The sequence below is a fragment of the Orcinus orca genome, chromosome 1, assembly GCF_937001465.1.
Source record: "Orcinus orca chromosome 1, mOrcOrc1.1, whole genome shotgun sequence".
NCBI classification, from domain to species: domain Eukaryota; kingdom Metazoa; phylum Chordata; class Mammalia; order Artiodactyla; family Delphinidae; genus Orcinus; species Orcinus orca.
This window is the reverse complement of record NC_064559.1, coordinates 203,649,810-203,665,974: the sequence shown is the minus strand read 5'-3', so window position 1 is coordinate 203,665,974 and position 16,165 is coordinate 203,649,810. Positions and strand designations below refer to the sequence as shown.

General features: G+C 46.7%; 1 protein-coding gene across 10 annotated transcripts in view; it reads left to right on the top strand.

Annotated features, from left to right (window-relative positions):
• Positions 1–23: 23 nt before the first annotated feature.
• The window catches only part of CLCN6 (chloride voltage-gated channel 6), a 28,730-nt gene continuing 12,588 nt past the window's right edge, over positions 24–16,165 (top strand). For 3 of the 10 annotated variants that reach the window (XR_004484675.2, XR_004484677.2, XR_004484676.2), the window contains exons 1-14: positions 25–303; positions 1,095–1,154; positions 6,266–6,331; positions 6,688–6,753; positions 7,328–7,394; positions 9,188–9,294; positions 9,929–10,055; positions 10,707–10,774; positions 11,792–11,850; positions 12,717–12,849; positions 13,669–13,782; positions 14,056–14,222; positions 14,755–14,881; positions 15,491–15,541. Coding sequence is in view for 6 of the 10 variants with exons in the window: in XM_033432953.2 (XP_033288844.1) it covers positions 217–303; positions 1,095–1,154; positions 6,266–6,331; positions 6,688–6,753; positions 7,328–7,394; positions 9,188–9,294; positions 9,929–10,055; positions 10,707–10,774; positions 11,792–11,850; positions 12,717–12,849; positions 13,669–13,782; positions 14,056–14,222; positions 14,755–14,881; positions 15,491–15,541 (1,299 nt within the window). In the remaining 4 variants the exon portion in view is untranslated. Of the gene's footprint in view, positions 304–1,094; positions 1,155–6,265; positions 6,332–6,681; positions 6,754–7,327; positions 7,463–9,054; positions 9,295–9,928; positions 10,056–10,706; positions 10,775–11,791; positions 11,851–12,716; positions 12,850–13,668; positions 13,783–14,055; positions 14,223–14,754; positions 14,882–15,490; positions 15,542–16,165 lie in introns of those variants that run through there. The other 7 variants (XR_004484678.2, XM_033432953.2, XM_033432952.2 and 4 more) reach the window with 7 other exon arrangements.

Below are 16,165 nucleotides of genomic sequence, written 5' to 3'. Positions count from 1 at the left end.
CCGCCCCCAACATGGCGGCGCCCAGAAGTCTCGTTGGAAGCCGTCCCTCCACCGTCATGTGACGCGAGCCCTCGCCTCACCCGTCTGCAGCCACTCCCAGTCTCCGTCCCAAGCTCGAGAGGGCCACGTGACACTCCCGAGGCCAGTCACGTGAGGCGCGGATCCTGGGTGGGAGGGGGTTGGCGGAGGGGTCCAGAGTGGCAGTAAAGGAGGAAGATGGCGGGGTGCAGGGGGTCCCCGTGCTGCTGCTGCAGGTGGTGCTGCTGCTGCGGTGAGCGTGAGACCCGCACCCCAGAGGAGCTGGTAAGAAGCGGGTGGAGCCGGGCTGGGGAGGGGGCGGTTGCTAAGGGACGGCGAGAGGCGTTGCCGGGGGTGGGGCCGGGCCGAGCTGGGCCCGCAGGTAGCAGCGGGTGGGGCCTGGGGACCGCAGCCTGGGCTCTCGAAGCATCTGCCCGGCTTCACGTGCCCAAGTCTTGGGTCATTTCTCAGAACCCCTCCCTGGAATCTGAGGGAGAACCCAGGCCAGCTTCAGTTAATCCCATCCTTATTTTTTTTTATTTCCATCTGAATGGAGTTTTGAATGAAACGAGCGTTTTCGGAGTGAGCCCCCTCGCTGGACTTTGTGCGTATCATGCAGCTGGCTTAGTTTTAACAGCCCTTTCTCACTCTATCCCTCACCCTTTCTGGGTCACTGATAATCCAGCGTCCCTCTGCAAAGCACCCTGGGGAAACTTGAGTTGTTGTGTCCCCAGAGTTGACAAGTCCCTCCTGATTTCAGACTCGGCATGTTATCAGACGGAACCTGAACTCTTTCCCCCTTAAACTGGCAAGTGACATCTTTGAAGTGTCCTGACGATGAGAGGTTATTTGGAGAATGTATAAGTAGGAATGAAGCGGTCACCTGACGACTGTGGGTCCCCACCACATTACCCCCATCCCAAAAGGTTTTTTTTTTTTTTTAGGTCTTGTTCCCATTCGATGATAATGGCTCCAGATGATTTAGAAACTAGTAGCTGGTTTCAGTAAATACTTCTGCCTCTTTCCACTTTTAAAACTATTAAAAAGGTCTTCCTTCTCTGGATCTGTTTTTCTAGACCATCCTTGGAGAAACACAGGAGGAGGAGGATGAGATCCTTCCAAGGAAAGACTATGAGGTAAGATTCTTAGATGCTGCCTTGGGTAACATAAGTAGTGAGTGACCTCACTTCAGAGCGAAGCATTAGGATTCCAACCAGAGATGCTCTTTGACCTTCTCTCCCGGGGAGTGAGTGGGTAAGATGTAACTTCTTTGTGGGAAGGGGCCTGTTTAAGAAGCGCCTTTCTCACCTCAGCCCCAAAGCAGGGTCTGGGTGTGTCTCCAGGCTCTCATAGATCTGTGGCACCTTAACCTGGATAGAGCATGTGTTTGCCATTAGACTGTTTGCTTTTTTACAACTTGTAGAGACCCAGAGTCAAAGCCACTGACAGTGTTTGCTAGTAACAGGTGTGGGCCAGTTCTCTTCTAAGAGAACTGGGTTTTCAGATGATTGTTTCCTGCCCAAGCAGCTTCTCTCAGAATTGTCAGTGCTTGGTTATAGTTCCAGATTTCAAGCATGGGACTCTGAAAGTGTGTGTGTGTGTGTGTGTGTGTGTGTGTGTGTGTGTGTGTGTGCGCGTGTGCGTGTGCGTGTGTGTGTGTGTGTGTGTGTGTTAAGGCCAGTGCTGCGGGAGTGCCTTTATCATTTAATCAGTTTATGATGACATTTCTATGATTTTTGAAATGGCAAAAACAAGCCATGGTTGTGATAGAGGATTCGTAAATGATTTATAAAAAGAAGCTAGGGAAAAACCCATAACACTGCTCGTTAAAAGATGATTATTCACTTTACTAAACGTCCTTTTCCATGTTTTTTTCTTAAGTAACAAAGTGAGAGTCTACTAAATACACTATTTTAACATGTTTTCCCCTCCCAGTTGATAAGAATTTTTGTAGCAATAGATACTTTTCTGTAATATCTTTCTAAATAGGGGAATAGCATTTCATTGTGCCACAGTTTCTTGAATCTGCCTTCTCTATATTATGAACTGCATCGTTGTGACCATCCTTTCTTGTTCATCCTTAATTGCTTTCTTAGGATCAATTCCAAGAAGTGGGCTTAGTCATGTCTATGTTTAATGCTTTAAAGAAAATGTCAGGTAGACTTAAAAAAATCAACATCCTAGAGCAATAACATACCCAGACTAATTTTCTTTCTAATATTTTATCTTACTCTGGCTGTAGAATTTAGTGTAACTATTATGATTTACAGCTTCGCATGGAATTTTTAAAAAAACTTTTATTATAAAGAATTTCAAACATAGACAAAAATAGGCAGAATAGTACATTGAAACCCCCTGTACTCATCACACAGCTTCAGCAGTCATTCAGCTCATGCCTAACCTTGTTTCATGTAGGCTCCCATCCACTTCCCGCTTCCCATATTATTCTGAAGGAAATGCTATACATCACATCATTGCACCCGTAAGTAATTCAGTGCGTATCTCTAGTATATGAAGACTTTTTTTTAGCATAACCCAACACCATCTTCATACCTAAGAAATTCACGATAATTCCTTGATATCAAATAACCAGTGTTCAGATTTTCCAGTTGTCTTATAAACGTCATATGTACTTTTTAATAGTTTGTTTGAATCAGGTTCCAAATGAAGTCCTCACATTGCATTTGTGTGATATATCTTTTAAGTCAAGTAGGTTTAAGATGAAGTAGATTCCACCTTCATCTTTTTTTTTCCCCTTGCAACTGACTTAAAATAACTGTAGGAGTCTAGAACTTGCCAACTGTACCACAGTGGTATAGTGTAATGTGCTGCTCTGATGTGAGTGCATTTAATCAATCAAAAAGCACTGTATCCACTGATGTATTGTCTCATATTTCTTAAATATTTGTTTGCTTGTACATAGTTGAGAGACTTGCAGGAATAAGTATAAGACAGTCCATATTGTGCTGTCATCTTGCATTCCCTCATTGAGCCTGAGCCTGGTGATATCATCCTGACTGTTGCTATGACTGACACTGTCTCAGCTTTCATTCTACTCCTGGGAGCTCACTACGGCATCTGTGCTCCATAGACCTACTATATCCCCGGCTCCTTCACTCCTTTCACTATATTGCACTCCTATTTGTAATGCATTTACTTTCAGCTGATATGCATATTTATGTGAATTTTATGGGCTAATGTTCTTTTGTGTGAGTCATTAATATTTCTCAGTTAACCATCTCTGCATATGAGCTTCTTGAGAGCATTTGCTATGTGTAAGAGCAAATTAAGCTAGGCACGTAATCAGAAAAGCCTGCCCAGATTTTATTTATGAGGGATCAACTAGAAAACCCTTCTTTTGAAGCTCTTTCTAAAATGTGTTCTTTCTTGCCTTAGAAAGAGTTCATTGCACATACTTGACTCTTTGATAAGTTGGGGGTCTTACAAGATGTTAGTCCCTGTTGCTTTTTTTTTTTTAATTGAGGTTTGTAGTTTTTTTTTACTTTATAAATTTTTTTTTTTTTTTTTTTTTTTGCGGTACACAGGCCTCTCACTGTTGTGGCCTCTCCTGTTGCGGAGCACAGGCATGTGGGATCCTCCCAGACCGGGGCGCGAACCCGTGTCCCCTGCATCAGCAGGCAGACTCTCAACCATTGCGCAGCCAGGGAAGCCCAGACAATATCAGGTTTTAATAACAGATCATATAGTTCATTGGTACCTGTTTACCAAGTGTCAAACTTTCAGCTAATTTATTTAAAAAAAAGAAAAAAAGATTGGTATTCTGGTGTTGCAGTTGTTTCTAAATGTCCCTTTTAACAGCTTTATTGAGCCATAATTCACATGCTATACAATTTACCCATTTAAAATGTACAGTGCAATGTTTTTTTAGTATATTCACAGAGTTGTGCAATCATCGAAGCAATTTCAGAACATTTTCATCACCCGGAAAGAAACCATGCACCTGTTAGCAGTCACTGCCCATTCTTCTTGCCCCTGACCGTAGGCAACCACTAATCTACTTCCTATCTTTATACCTTTGCCTATTCTGGACATCTGCAAGCGTTTTCAATGTTTATGGAGTCACAGTGTTATTAGAACCATCAAGCAAATAGTTAATTGCCAGTGATTTTTATACATATTTGGTATGAAGGATAGTCATATTTTCAACATGTCAGTTTTTTTCTGTTTGTTCCTAGAATGTGATGTCACTTAATTGATTAAAAAATATATACATGTGTGTATATATACACACACACATATACACAAACATATGTGTGTGTATACATACAGCTGACCCTGAACAACACAGGTTTAAACTGCTCAGGTCCACTTATATGCAGGTTTTTTCCAATAAATACAGTGCCTGTATTTTCATTTTACAGATATTTAAATTAACTAAGTGTGGGGAAAACTTTGTGTTCCATTAGAGATCACAATATGTGGAATCAAAAGAGCTAGTATCCAAACTGTTTCAGCTTCTTGCCCTTGGGTGAGTCATTTATCAGTTTCTTCATTTTTGAGGCAGAAATAGCAAAATTCGGATTTTCGACTGTGTGGGAAGTCGCTTCCCCTAACCCCTACGTTGTTCAAGTGTCTACTATATGTACGTATATGCGTAGAATCTGTATGTGTATATATGTATAATCATTAAATATGTATATATATTTAGTCATTCACGGATGGGTCTAGTTTCCCAGCAGAAGTATAGTTTACAGATTGAGTTTTTTTTGTTTTGTAATCAGGAAAACAATTTTGTTTCTAATATAAAAAGCACACCATGTTTGCTGGGAGAATTTTAAATCATATCCAGATGTGAATGCCTCCTAAAACACCAGAGGTAACCACTGTTAACAGTTTTCCCAAATGTTTTGCATTGTATGCTGACATACAAATCTTAGTTTTATTTAATCAAAATAGGGTTATGTTATGCATTTTATTGTGCATCTGCCTGTATTTATTTTGCGCCTTTGCCTTTTTTACTTAATTTTTGCTCATTTTCCCCATCTGTCTCTGTCGGCCTGTCAGCATTATTTTATGGCTATATAGTCTTCTGTATCTGGGTGGATGATAACCGATTTAATCAGTCGGCTCTTGTTACTCCAGGACCCTTTAACAAAGGAATTTGGACTTTGGGTAGTCATATAAATGGAAAAAACTGTCACGTGTCACACCTGTGTTTGTTTGCCTGACTCAACTCCTGTCTGGGAGTGTGGCCACCGGGCCAGTGTCCAGTTTGTTCACTAGCTGACATGTAGGTAGCAACAGGTTATGGGGAGAGAGCACACAGAAGACTGTTTTCCTTTGGTGCCAAACCGCTGCTTCTCATGCAAGATGTAGAAATAAAATTATTTACTTTGAATTGCTTCTTGAAATGACTCTGGCCCACCTGCAAAGCGTTTGCAGAACAGCTGTGTTCTGCGAAGTTTAAGGAAAACAGTCTCCACGTTTGTCTCGTGACTAACCTCTTTTTCACAGACACGAACTGCAGAAGGTACTTAAAATTAGACTTTCTCAATTAATTTGGTTTTGGTTAATTGAAGTATTTGTTCATCTAATAGAGTAAGTTGGGTAACACTAGTGACAGCTGAAGGTCTTTTAATGTTTGGCAGAAACAGGACACTTAAAAATATGTAGTTTAAAACTTCTTGGGACTTCCTGGTGGCTCAGTGGTTAAGAATCTGCTTGCCGATGCAGGAGACACGGGTTTGAGCCCTGGTCCGGGAAGATCCCACATGCCACGGAGCAGCTAAGCCCGTGTGCCATGACTACTGAGCCTGAGCTCTAGAGCCTGTGAGCCAGAACTACTGACGCCCATGCGCCTAGAGCCCGTGCTCCGCAACAAGGGAAGCCACCGCAATGAGAAGCCTGCGCATCGCAACGAAGAGTAGCCCCCACTCGACGTAACTAAAGAAAGCCCGTGCGCAGCAACAGAGACTCAACACAGCCAAAAATTAATTAATTGATTAATTTAATTTAATTAAAAATTAAGCAAAAAACTTCCTAAAGCGTGAAGTATACACCTAAAGCAGTGCTGCTGAAATGTCCGTATAAAGCACAGATTGCGATACTGCAGGTCTGAAGAGGCTGAGGGTGTGTGTGTTTCTAACAAGCTCCTCCTGGGTGCTGCTGTGCCCACCTGTGCTTTGAGTGGCAGGAACTGGGAGTTTTATCCCTTTCCAGGTTTTGGTAATTCTTCCTATTGGCTTGGGACTTTTTTTTTTTTTTAACTCACACGTCCCTCTTTCAGAGTTTGGATTATGATCGCTGTATCAATGACCCTTACCTGGAGGTTTTGGAGACCATGGATAATAAGGTGAGTCCTTTATTGATCTCTTGGGACCAAGTAGGTCTTAGGACAGCTTCTCTTTCTATTCTAAATAGTCAAGTAAATTTCTTTACCCCTTGGCCTCTTAACCCTTTTCATGAGATATCTGCATTTATTACTTAGTCGTTCAACCTGCCAACCAGAGTGCCCGCTGTCAGTGCTCCTGGCCTGACCCTTAGCGTTCTTCATTCTTGCATTGTAAAGCACCTGCCACCCCAGACATCATCACCGTGCTTGCTGTCCATATGGAATTTAGTCTAAAACTGGTTGGCTGAGATGTATTCCCTCCCTGCTGTCATCATAAGCCTGCAATAAACGGAATCATTTCTTTCCTTTGTGAACAGAAAGGTCGCAGGTATGAGGCGGTGAAGTGGATGATGGTGTTTGCCATTGGAGTCTGCACAGGGCTGGTGAGCAGGCGGGGTGTGGGGAGACGATGGGCCAAGGGGCGGAGGGAGTCAGAGGGCAAGCTCCAGCCGGCGAATAAGTTGTTCGTTTTTATAACAGAGACTGCCTTACCCCCCCCCCACTCCTTTTTTTAAGATCATAATCCTGACACTTTTTCATACTTCTCTTGCCACGCAACTCTGATGCCCTTTAAAGCACGCAAAGGCTTTTTGAAACTGCGTTTAGAAGGAGCGGAGCAGGCCCTCACACGTGTCTGTACTGTTCCTCTCCAAGCACCAGTGGTCTTCCTTGGTCTCCGATCTTTTTTACCATCCTTTTCCCTCTGTGCTTTAACTCTCCTTCTGACAACTTAGCTGCACCCCTTTCTTTTGTGCTTGGAGGGGCCGAGGCGCCAGGCTCAGGTGGGACCCTCCTGTAGCCACAGTGACTAAGGAAAGCCTGTTCACGCGTGGCCTGTTGGTAACATTGGTGCAGGTGACCAGCGAGAACAGGCAGTGGGGGGGAAGGGGCGGTGCCTCAAGGGGAGTGCCTGTGACAGCGGGGAGACCTGGGTGACCGCCCACGTGCTCTTCACAGGTGGGTCTCTTCGTGGACTTCTTTGTACGGCTCTTCACCCAGCTCAAGTTCGGAGTGGTGCAGGCGTGTATCCTTTTCACGGGTCTTGGTGTTTCCAGACGTCAGCAGTTGCTGACTCTGCTTTCCTGTCTAGAAGTGAGTTTAACAGCAGACGTGATCTTTGAAGAGCTACGTATTAGCCACTTGGGTTTGAGGTTTTTCATTATCATCGAAGGACACGAGAGGAAGACTTTAATAGAAAGGTGCTCATGTTCATGGTTAGTAAGACCTGAAGCACAGATGCCTATTTTCCCTGATCGATCTATGAATTCATTGTAGTTCCAATGGAAATTCCAGTAGATTGTTGCTGGAACTCGAAAAGTCTCTTCCTAAATTTGTGTGGAATAGTAAAGAGCCCAAAGTAGCTGAGACAGTTTTGAACAACAGACAGGGGACTAGCCATACTAAATGTCAAGACATATAATTTAAGATACAGTCATTGAAACAGTATCATATTGGTGCGGGAATACCCAATTAGACCAGTGGGAAATAATAGAGAAGCAGAAACTGGCCCACACACATACAGAGATGTGGTGACTGACAGAGTTAGTGTTATAAATTAGGAAGGATGGATTAGTTAATAAAAGATGTTGGGATATCAGTTATCCACCTGGAAAAATAGAAAATTAGATTCTTTGTACTATAAATTAATTCCAGATGGACTGAAGATGTCAATAGGCGAAACAAAACTTGAAGAGACGATGTAATGTTGAGAGTACAGAATAATTTCTAAGGACTGCAGGAGGCACAGAGTGAAGGGGAAAAGATCAATAAACTTGACCACATCAAAGTAAATATTCTATTTATACACACACAAAAAAACCCCAAACAACAATAAAACACCATAACTAAAAAACAAGTTTACAGCCTAGGAGAGGTTGTTCCCGTGCATTTAAGAGACAAATAATTAGTATCCAGAATAGAGGGAGAACTGCAGCTCAGTAAGAAAAAAGTCCAAACAGCCCAATAGAAAAGAAAGCAAAGGATGTGAACAGGCAATTCTCAGAAGAGGAAAATTAGCCGATAAATAAACCTGTGGAAAAGTGCTCACCTCACCACCAGCAGGGAAATGAAAATCAAATACATAGGAAGGTGCACCTTCCTAACTCCTGAGTGTCTGTTCTAAATGTGGCCCTCAGACATGCACAGAGATGTTCATTGCAGCTCTGTGATGGCAAAGGATTGAAATCCCACCAAATGGGAGAGTGGGAAAATTGATGTTCACATGATATAGTTTTATGTAGAAGCCAAAATAAATGAACCAGAGCTTTTCCATCAACATGACTAATTCTCAGAAAGCGTTGAGGGAGAGGAAAAAGGCAGCTGTAGAACGTGCATCAAGTGCAATGCCATTGTTTTAATTTTAGAAGCACCTAGAACAATGTGGACGCACATGGAAACTTGCAGGGGAGGATGCGCAAGAGTTTCAGCTTAGTGGTTTCTTCCAGGAGAGAGGGAGGGAAACAGAAAGGGTTTTGTTGTTGTCGTCGTTGTTTTTAATGGTATCTAATGTTTTCATTTAAAAAAAATACCTGGAGCAAATGTGGCGTAACACTGAGATTTGTCAAGGCATGGGCTGTGGGAGTACAGGTGTCTGTACCTTACCTCTCATAATGTTTGAAGTATTTCATAGTTTAAAAATGGTTCCTAACGTAGGAGACATCTCAGGCAGTTGTGTTTTTTTTAAGTTTATATACGGAGAACAGGAGGGTGTGCAGTAAGCAGCCACCGTGCTTCAGAAGAGGAGAAGCTGCCTCACTTCAAGTGACGGTAGGACCGCCCCAGCTAGCGGGCACGGTTTCCTTAACCCCATGTCTGTAGCGGTGGAGGAGTGCAGCCAGAAAGGCTGCCTCGCCCTGTCCCTCCTTGAACTCTTGGGTTTCAACTTGACTTTCGTCTTCTTCGCGAGCCTTCTTGTCCTAATTGAGGTGAGGTGGTGGGGTGTCGCCTTTTTGCTCATGAGGTTTTGCTCTCATTTTCTCCATCTCCATTTTCGAAATGTCAAGAAACTGATTTAGACTTCGAATATAGATTCCCGTAGAAAAAGTGGTCTCTCGTTCACTTAGAGATGTTTTCTGAAAGTGGTTTCAGCCTCTGGTGAGATTAAAGAGGAACAATCTAGACGAGAAGGTTGGTTTTCGACCTTGGTAGCACGTTAGAAATAACCTGGGGAACGGTAAAAATGACTTTAAATAACTTTAAAATACTTCAAACTTAAATGCTTTAAACTTAAAAAGACTTTAAAATAACTTTAAAAGTGACTGATACCCAGCTTAGACGAATGAGGTAAGACTCTCCGGTAGTGAAGGAGGGCATCGATTGTCGAAAGGCCCCCCCAGGTGATGCTGAATCACCAGGAACTTGCTAGAAATGCATCAGACCTACTGAGTCAGAAGCCCGGGGGGCAGGGGCAGCCTCTGGTTTCACAGGCCCATGGCGGGCAGGGGGGTGGGTGCTGCTCTGGTGAAGAGGGTCAGTTCGCCCTCTTTGGTGAGGCTGTCCAGGGTGAACCGTAGACCCAGTGGAGTCTGAGTTTCTGGGTGTACCTGCTCTCCCCATCAGCCAGTGGCAGCGGGTTCTGGGATACCCGAGATCAAATGCTATCTGAATGGTGTGAAGGTGCCCGGAATCGTGCGTCTCCGGACCCTGCTCTGCAAAGTCTTTGGAGTGCTGTTCAGTGTGGCTGGAGGTAAGGAGGGTCTTTTCTGACCTTTATCCTTGAAGCGTTCAGGGGGCGAAGATGACAAGAAGCATCATGTGTGTACACTGAGTAGGTTCGGATTTGAAGGCCCCGGCCTCAAACAGGTTTCTGCCCTGTTTGTTGATGGGTTATTTTTTAAATGCAGATGCTCTGAATTAGTTACCATTCAGAGATATCTGACCGGCACACCCCTGAGTCTTGAAGTAGAACGAATGTCTGATTGGTTTGTGGAGGTGGCTTTTAGCACAGTCAGCAAGTTTTTGTGCCAGATAATAAATATTTTATACTTCGTGGGCCAAGAGGCAAGAAAAGAAGCTACTAGGTAGGTGCTTAAACTTACATGACCGCTTAAAATGTATCCATGTGAGAATGTAAAGACCATTCTGAGCTCTCTCAGGTTGTATAAAAACAGGCAGCAAGGCCGTCTTGGCCCACAGGCTATGGTTTGCTGACCCCCGATGAAGAATTTCAAGATTATTTTCTCCTGTTTGATGGGAATTTGACTCACCCTTTCTCTTACAAAGTCATAGGATCATCTTTGTTTTATAGTTGTCAAGAGAAAGGTCTATGTAACAAAGGTCTCCTGACCCAGACCGTTCTGTGCTCACTGATGGCCTCCCCCTTTTCCACCTGTTCCAGGGCTCTTCGTGGGGAAGGAAGGCCCCATGATCCACAGTGGAGCAGTGGTAGGGGCTGGCCTCCCGCAGGTAAGGGTTCATGGTCTGCGGGGGCGGGTTACCCCTGCGAGTGGGCCTCCTGCACAGGGGCGTGTCTGTGGTTGAATTTGGAAAAAATCCATCGGGAGCATCCCAACACGGCTTCGGAATCTGCTGTCACTTTGGGTTGACGAGAAAACGATATATGGTCTGACTCCCAGGAGAGCAGGTAGCTGGTACCTCGAGGCTTTGACGAGGCCCTGCTGAGTCCTAGGAGCAGGAATGGGACAGAGAGAAAGTCTGTTCAAATGAAAGTCACCCGGTGCTCCCACAGCCTTTGCCGAGCACGTCCGCGCAGGGTGGCTTTGTGGAGCGTCTCGGGAGAGGCTGGAAGCCTTGGCTGAGATGGTCTCAGGCGCAGGTCTATGCTGATTCCTTTGGAAGCAATGCGGGAGCAGCAGCTGCTGTTCATTAGCGTTAGGTGCTGTCCGGGCCAGACTCTCATATACTGGCTCCTTTAAAGCCACCTCAAGGGTTGAGTTGCCCTTATCATCTTCTTTCTCAGATGAGGAGCTGAGGCTTAGGGAGGCCAAGGAGCTCGCTCAGGACCCCAGGCTCCCGTGCTCACGGGCTGGTCCACGTGGAGAAGTCTCAGTTCCCTATGAACTGTCGCTTACCGACGTTTACATCTCATGTTCTAAGGGGAGGGAGTTGCTGTGCGGCGGCCTGAGATTTTGTCGAGCAGGTTACGAGTTGGCCCCCTTGGCCCTTCCTCGGTGACTCTGCCCCATGACGTCTGCAGCAGCTTTCAGTTCCGCCTAACCCTTCGCTCAGCAATTTCCCCTTTTCCTTTTGGACTCGCTATGTACAAAATGCAGTTTCTGAGGGGCCTAGAAATTGGGGGGCAGGAAAAGCAGTTCCTCCCCGAAGCCGCCTCTCTTCCCATCTGCTGCCCCGGACTCCTTCTCGCAGTCCCTGCCCAGGCGCGCTGAGGCTACAGGGACTCCCCGGCGCTGTGGATGCCTGCAGCTTCGGGCCCCTCTCTGACTTTGTTTTCTCTTGTTCTAGTTTCAGAGCCTCTCTTTACGGAAGATCCAGTTTAACTTCCCCTATTTCCGAAGTGACAGGTATGGAAAGGTTGGAAATTGGGGGGTTTTTTTGGAAAAAACAAGCCGTTCATTTACTGCTACTGAGACCTTACACTTGCTCTAGTCCGGCTCACACTCTCCCCTGCTGGGCGGGCTGCGTGCAGAACCCGACCGTCCAGAAGGAGGTGGGCTTTGAATTATTCTTCTGAAGATTAGGAGCACAAAGGCCAAGCAGGCATCATGGCTTCCATTTTGTCGTAACGTAGGGCCTCTAGAAGCATCTCAGACAACGAAGCATGTGGTCCAAGATCGAACATACGACCAGGGAAGTCCACAGGCATATTATCAAGGATGGAGCTTATTTGCTTGGTCAGCCGCGTCTCGGGTTTGGAAGGCTGCTTCTGGGCACTCTTCAGCCCGTGGGATTTGCGTGTGTTACTGACCTGCACACCTGGCAAGGCCCTTGCAGTCAGGGGCCCAGGGGCCGGGTTGCGGTCCGCCTTCTCGCCTCGGCGTTCCTGCCGGTCACTGTCACCTGCCCCTCTGCTCACAGCCACACTTGTACGTTTTCTCTGGTGCTGAGCTTTCTGGAAGGAAGGTCTGATGAGCCAGTGGCTCAGCGGTGACACCAGAACCCTCCAGTCTGCCTCCTGAGAACCCATGTTGAGAGTCAACGGACGTCAGGGAGTCCCCCCACCTGGCGGAGCTCCCCTGGGGAGAGCGTTTGGCTCATAGGTGAACTGCTTTGGCTGCCGAGTTGCCTCCCCAGAGACCTGCCCTTCATGAGCCCTGACTGTTCGTGGGTCTCGAGATGTTAAAATGTCAGTGCATAAGGAAGTGAAAACTTGCCTTTCGCAGCCTGAGGGCTGTTTCTCAGATAAACCGTCTCTCTTTTCTGTCCTCAGAGACAAGCGGGATTTCGTATCAGCAGGGGCGGCTGCCGGAGTCGCTGCAGCTTTCGGGGCCCCCATTGGGGGTACCTTGTTCAGTCTGGAGGAGGGCTCATCCTTCTGGAACCAAGGGCTCACGTGGAAAGTGGTGAGGAAGACCTTCCCCTGAGCTTAACCACACCCCCCAGATTTAAACTGGACACCTCTTACCCGTTACATTTACCAGTAGTTTTTTTTTTTTTCCTCTTTTACTGTTTACCAGAGTCATACTTTAAATACAGTTACAAATGTCTGGAAATAACAGGAGCAGAAAAGGTATACCGTGCAAACACTAACCAAAATAAGGCTGGTGTAGTAGTTTCTTAACGTTAAAGGAGACTTTGAGACAAGGGGAATTACCAAAGTGAATGAGGGACGTTTCACGGTGATAAAAGGCTCGATTTAATCGATAGTCTTAGTTAACCTGTGCTTCTGATGAGACCAAGAGAGTTGACGTTACTGGAAACTCCTTTGCTCTAGACACCCATAACCTCCAAACTGTGGACTTTTCTGTACTTCCCATATTAACACCCTTCCCATCCTTAGTCAAGCTGCTGCCGTTCTCTCCTGACGAACCATCCGACCCGATAGGTGAGACCGGCTGTGGTCCTGATGTGAACCCCCGTCTCCTGCCTCAGGGGAGCACGTTCTTCCTCTGGTGTTTACTGTTCCTTTTTTGGCACAGGTTCTGGTGCATAATAGGCTGTAAATGAATAGTCCTTCACAAAAGGCTGAATGAAAACTCCTAATAGCCTGATTTCCAACTTCTCACACTTGTGGTGTATCTACTGCCGTGGTCACCAGGGCCCTGTGTCCAGACCTGGAGTTGGCCGGTCTCTGTGCGGAGCAGGAGGTTGGTGGGGACACGTCTGGGAGGAGGCAGGACCTGTCGCTATCGAGTGTTCTTGTTTTTTCACCTGTCCCCTAGCTCTTTTGCTCCATGTCTGCCACCTTCACCCTCAACTTCTTCCGTTCTGGGATTCAGTTTGGAAGTTGGGGTTCCTTCCAGCTCCCTGGATTGCTGAACTTTGGCGAGTTTAAGGTACGTTTTGTCCTTGCCCCCCAAATTTCTTTCTTGACCCGTGAAAATTGCTCTTAAGTACCAGAGAGAAGCTGTCAGAAGGGTAGGTGCGTCCCTGCCCCTGTCGTCTCCCGCATGCCCTGTGCTCAGTGTGGGCGGGATTCCAGCACTGCTTTGGCTCTCGTAGGGAGAAGGCAGGATCGCTTCTCGTCTCTGTCTTTTTCTGCTCCTGTCCCTTCCTGTTCTCATGGGCACTCTGGTGTTTCTCTCTCCCTCCCTTGCCCCTTCTCTCAGTGCTCTGACTCTGATAAAAAATGTCATCTCTGGACAGCTATGGACTTGGGTTTCTTCGTCGTGATGGGGGTCGTTGGGGGCCTCCTGGGAGCCACATTCAACTGTCTGAACAAGAGGCTTGCGAAGTACCGTATGCGAAACGTGCACCCGAAACCTAAGCTCGTCAGGTACCCACGCAGTCACCTCCCCTCCTGCCGTGGCCCCCCAGGCCCTGTGTGGACCAGGCCATCTCTCCCGGGGAATGGACCCCACTTCCCACACCAGCTTTCATGTCATGTCTAAGACTGAAAATGGAAATCTGTTTGTCAGATGGGCCAAAAGACTGAGGCTGAGCTTAATTTATATCAGAGCCACTGGCTCACTCCCAGCCTCTCTGGACTTGGCCACCAGGACGCATGACAAAGTCAGTATTGGCCCTGCGAGGGGTGCGCTCTCACTAGACTCTCACCCCAGGACTTAAAATGGAAGGCCTTTCATTCCTCGGAGAGAGGTGATGTGGCCACAGCAGCCCACGTTACTGGCTACCCACTCTTTACATGGAAATTGCTGGAATGCAGCAAGTCACTGATAAATTCTGCGCACGTGCTAACAGCAGGGGCTGCTGTGCGTGCTCTTGGGGGAAAGGAGGGGTGGAGGGAGGCAGTTTTTGAGTTCCCAGGACCAGGTTATCCACAGTAACAGCTGCGCTTTGCCTCCTAGGGTCTTGGAGAGCCTCTTGGTGTCTCTGGTGACCACCGTGGTGGTGTTTGTGGCCTCCATGGTGTTAGGAGAATGCCGACAGATGTCTTCCGCAAGTCAAGTTGGTAATGACTCCTTCGCACTCCAGGTAACCCTGGTGCACCTGCTACCTTTGTCCTACACACGCGAAACAGAAGAATCCGGAAATGTATGGCTTGCCTCAGTTTAGAGCTAATAGATGTGTTGGGTTCATTGTTCCACACCTGATTCAGATTGCCCGGGGTGGGGCGGGCGTTGTAGTAGTCTTGTTACCTAAGAGAGGATGTGCACCAAACTTTCTCTTTCTCACTTTTGTGAACAGTCCTGGCTCTCATAGAGGGAACTCCTCTCCCTCTCTCTCCCTGCCCGTCCCCCTCCCTCCTTCCTTCCCTCCCTCTCTCCACCCCCCGTCCCCCTCCCTCCTTCCTTCCCTCCCTCTCTCTCTTTGTTGAACAAAACTAATTGGAAACAGACGTTCAGGATGCTGACTGTCTGCTTCTCCTCCGAGCCTCAGTTTACTCTTTGACCCCCCCCCACCCCTGAAAGGTGCACGCCAGCCTCACCCTCGGGATGTAAGAGGCACCCCTCAGACGGGAGAAAGGAGTGCCTGCCACAGGGCACACGGTGGTCCTGGCTCGTCCTGCATCTTCTAGTTTTTCTGGGTTTAGGCCATTTACTGGCATGCCTCCTCTTTGCATTTCTCCTTTTCCTTTCCTAGGAGTATGTGATGTTTTCTAGCACCTTTCCCCGAAAGAGCCGGTTGAGTGAGGTAGGCATTGGAGCTTACTGTACCCTGTGTTTTTCAGTCCAGTCCGGTGGGTCTGAGAGCCAGCCTCTAGGGTGGAGGCTGGAGATTCTCTAAGTACATGTCTTGTTGCCTCCGGGGAGCCACTCAAGTCCCTCTGAGCCCCTTTGGGCTTTTGTCTTGAGTGGCTGCCTCTTCCTTGTCCCCAGGAACAGTCAGTGAACGGCTAGAATGTACTAGGTCAGAGGTCAGCAAACTGCGGTCCATGGTTTTTACATTTTTAAAGCGTTGGGGGAAAAAAAAAAAAAGAAGGACATGTGACAGAGACTGTATGTGACCTGCACAGCCTAAAATATTAACTGTCTGGCTCTTCACAGGAAATGTTTGTTGATCCCCGTTACTGGCTATTCCCCAAGGCCACCTCTTACCAGACCAATATTTTCCAAAGTGTGTTTTAAGGAACATTGATACACGTGATTCAAGAGCAAACAAATGGAAAAGGATTCTGTGGTCAGATGGGTTAACCAGAGCTGAGTAGGTTTCTTTAATACAGGATTTCTCAGGGCCTTTAAAGTTCCAGTAAGTGTTAGGAATGTTTGGAATGTTCGTTGTGTGCCAGGTGTTCTACTAAGCACTGTACATACATGA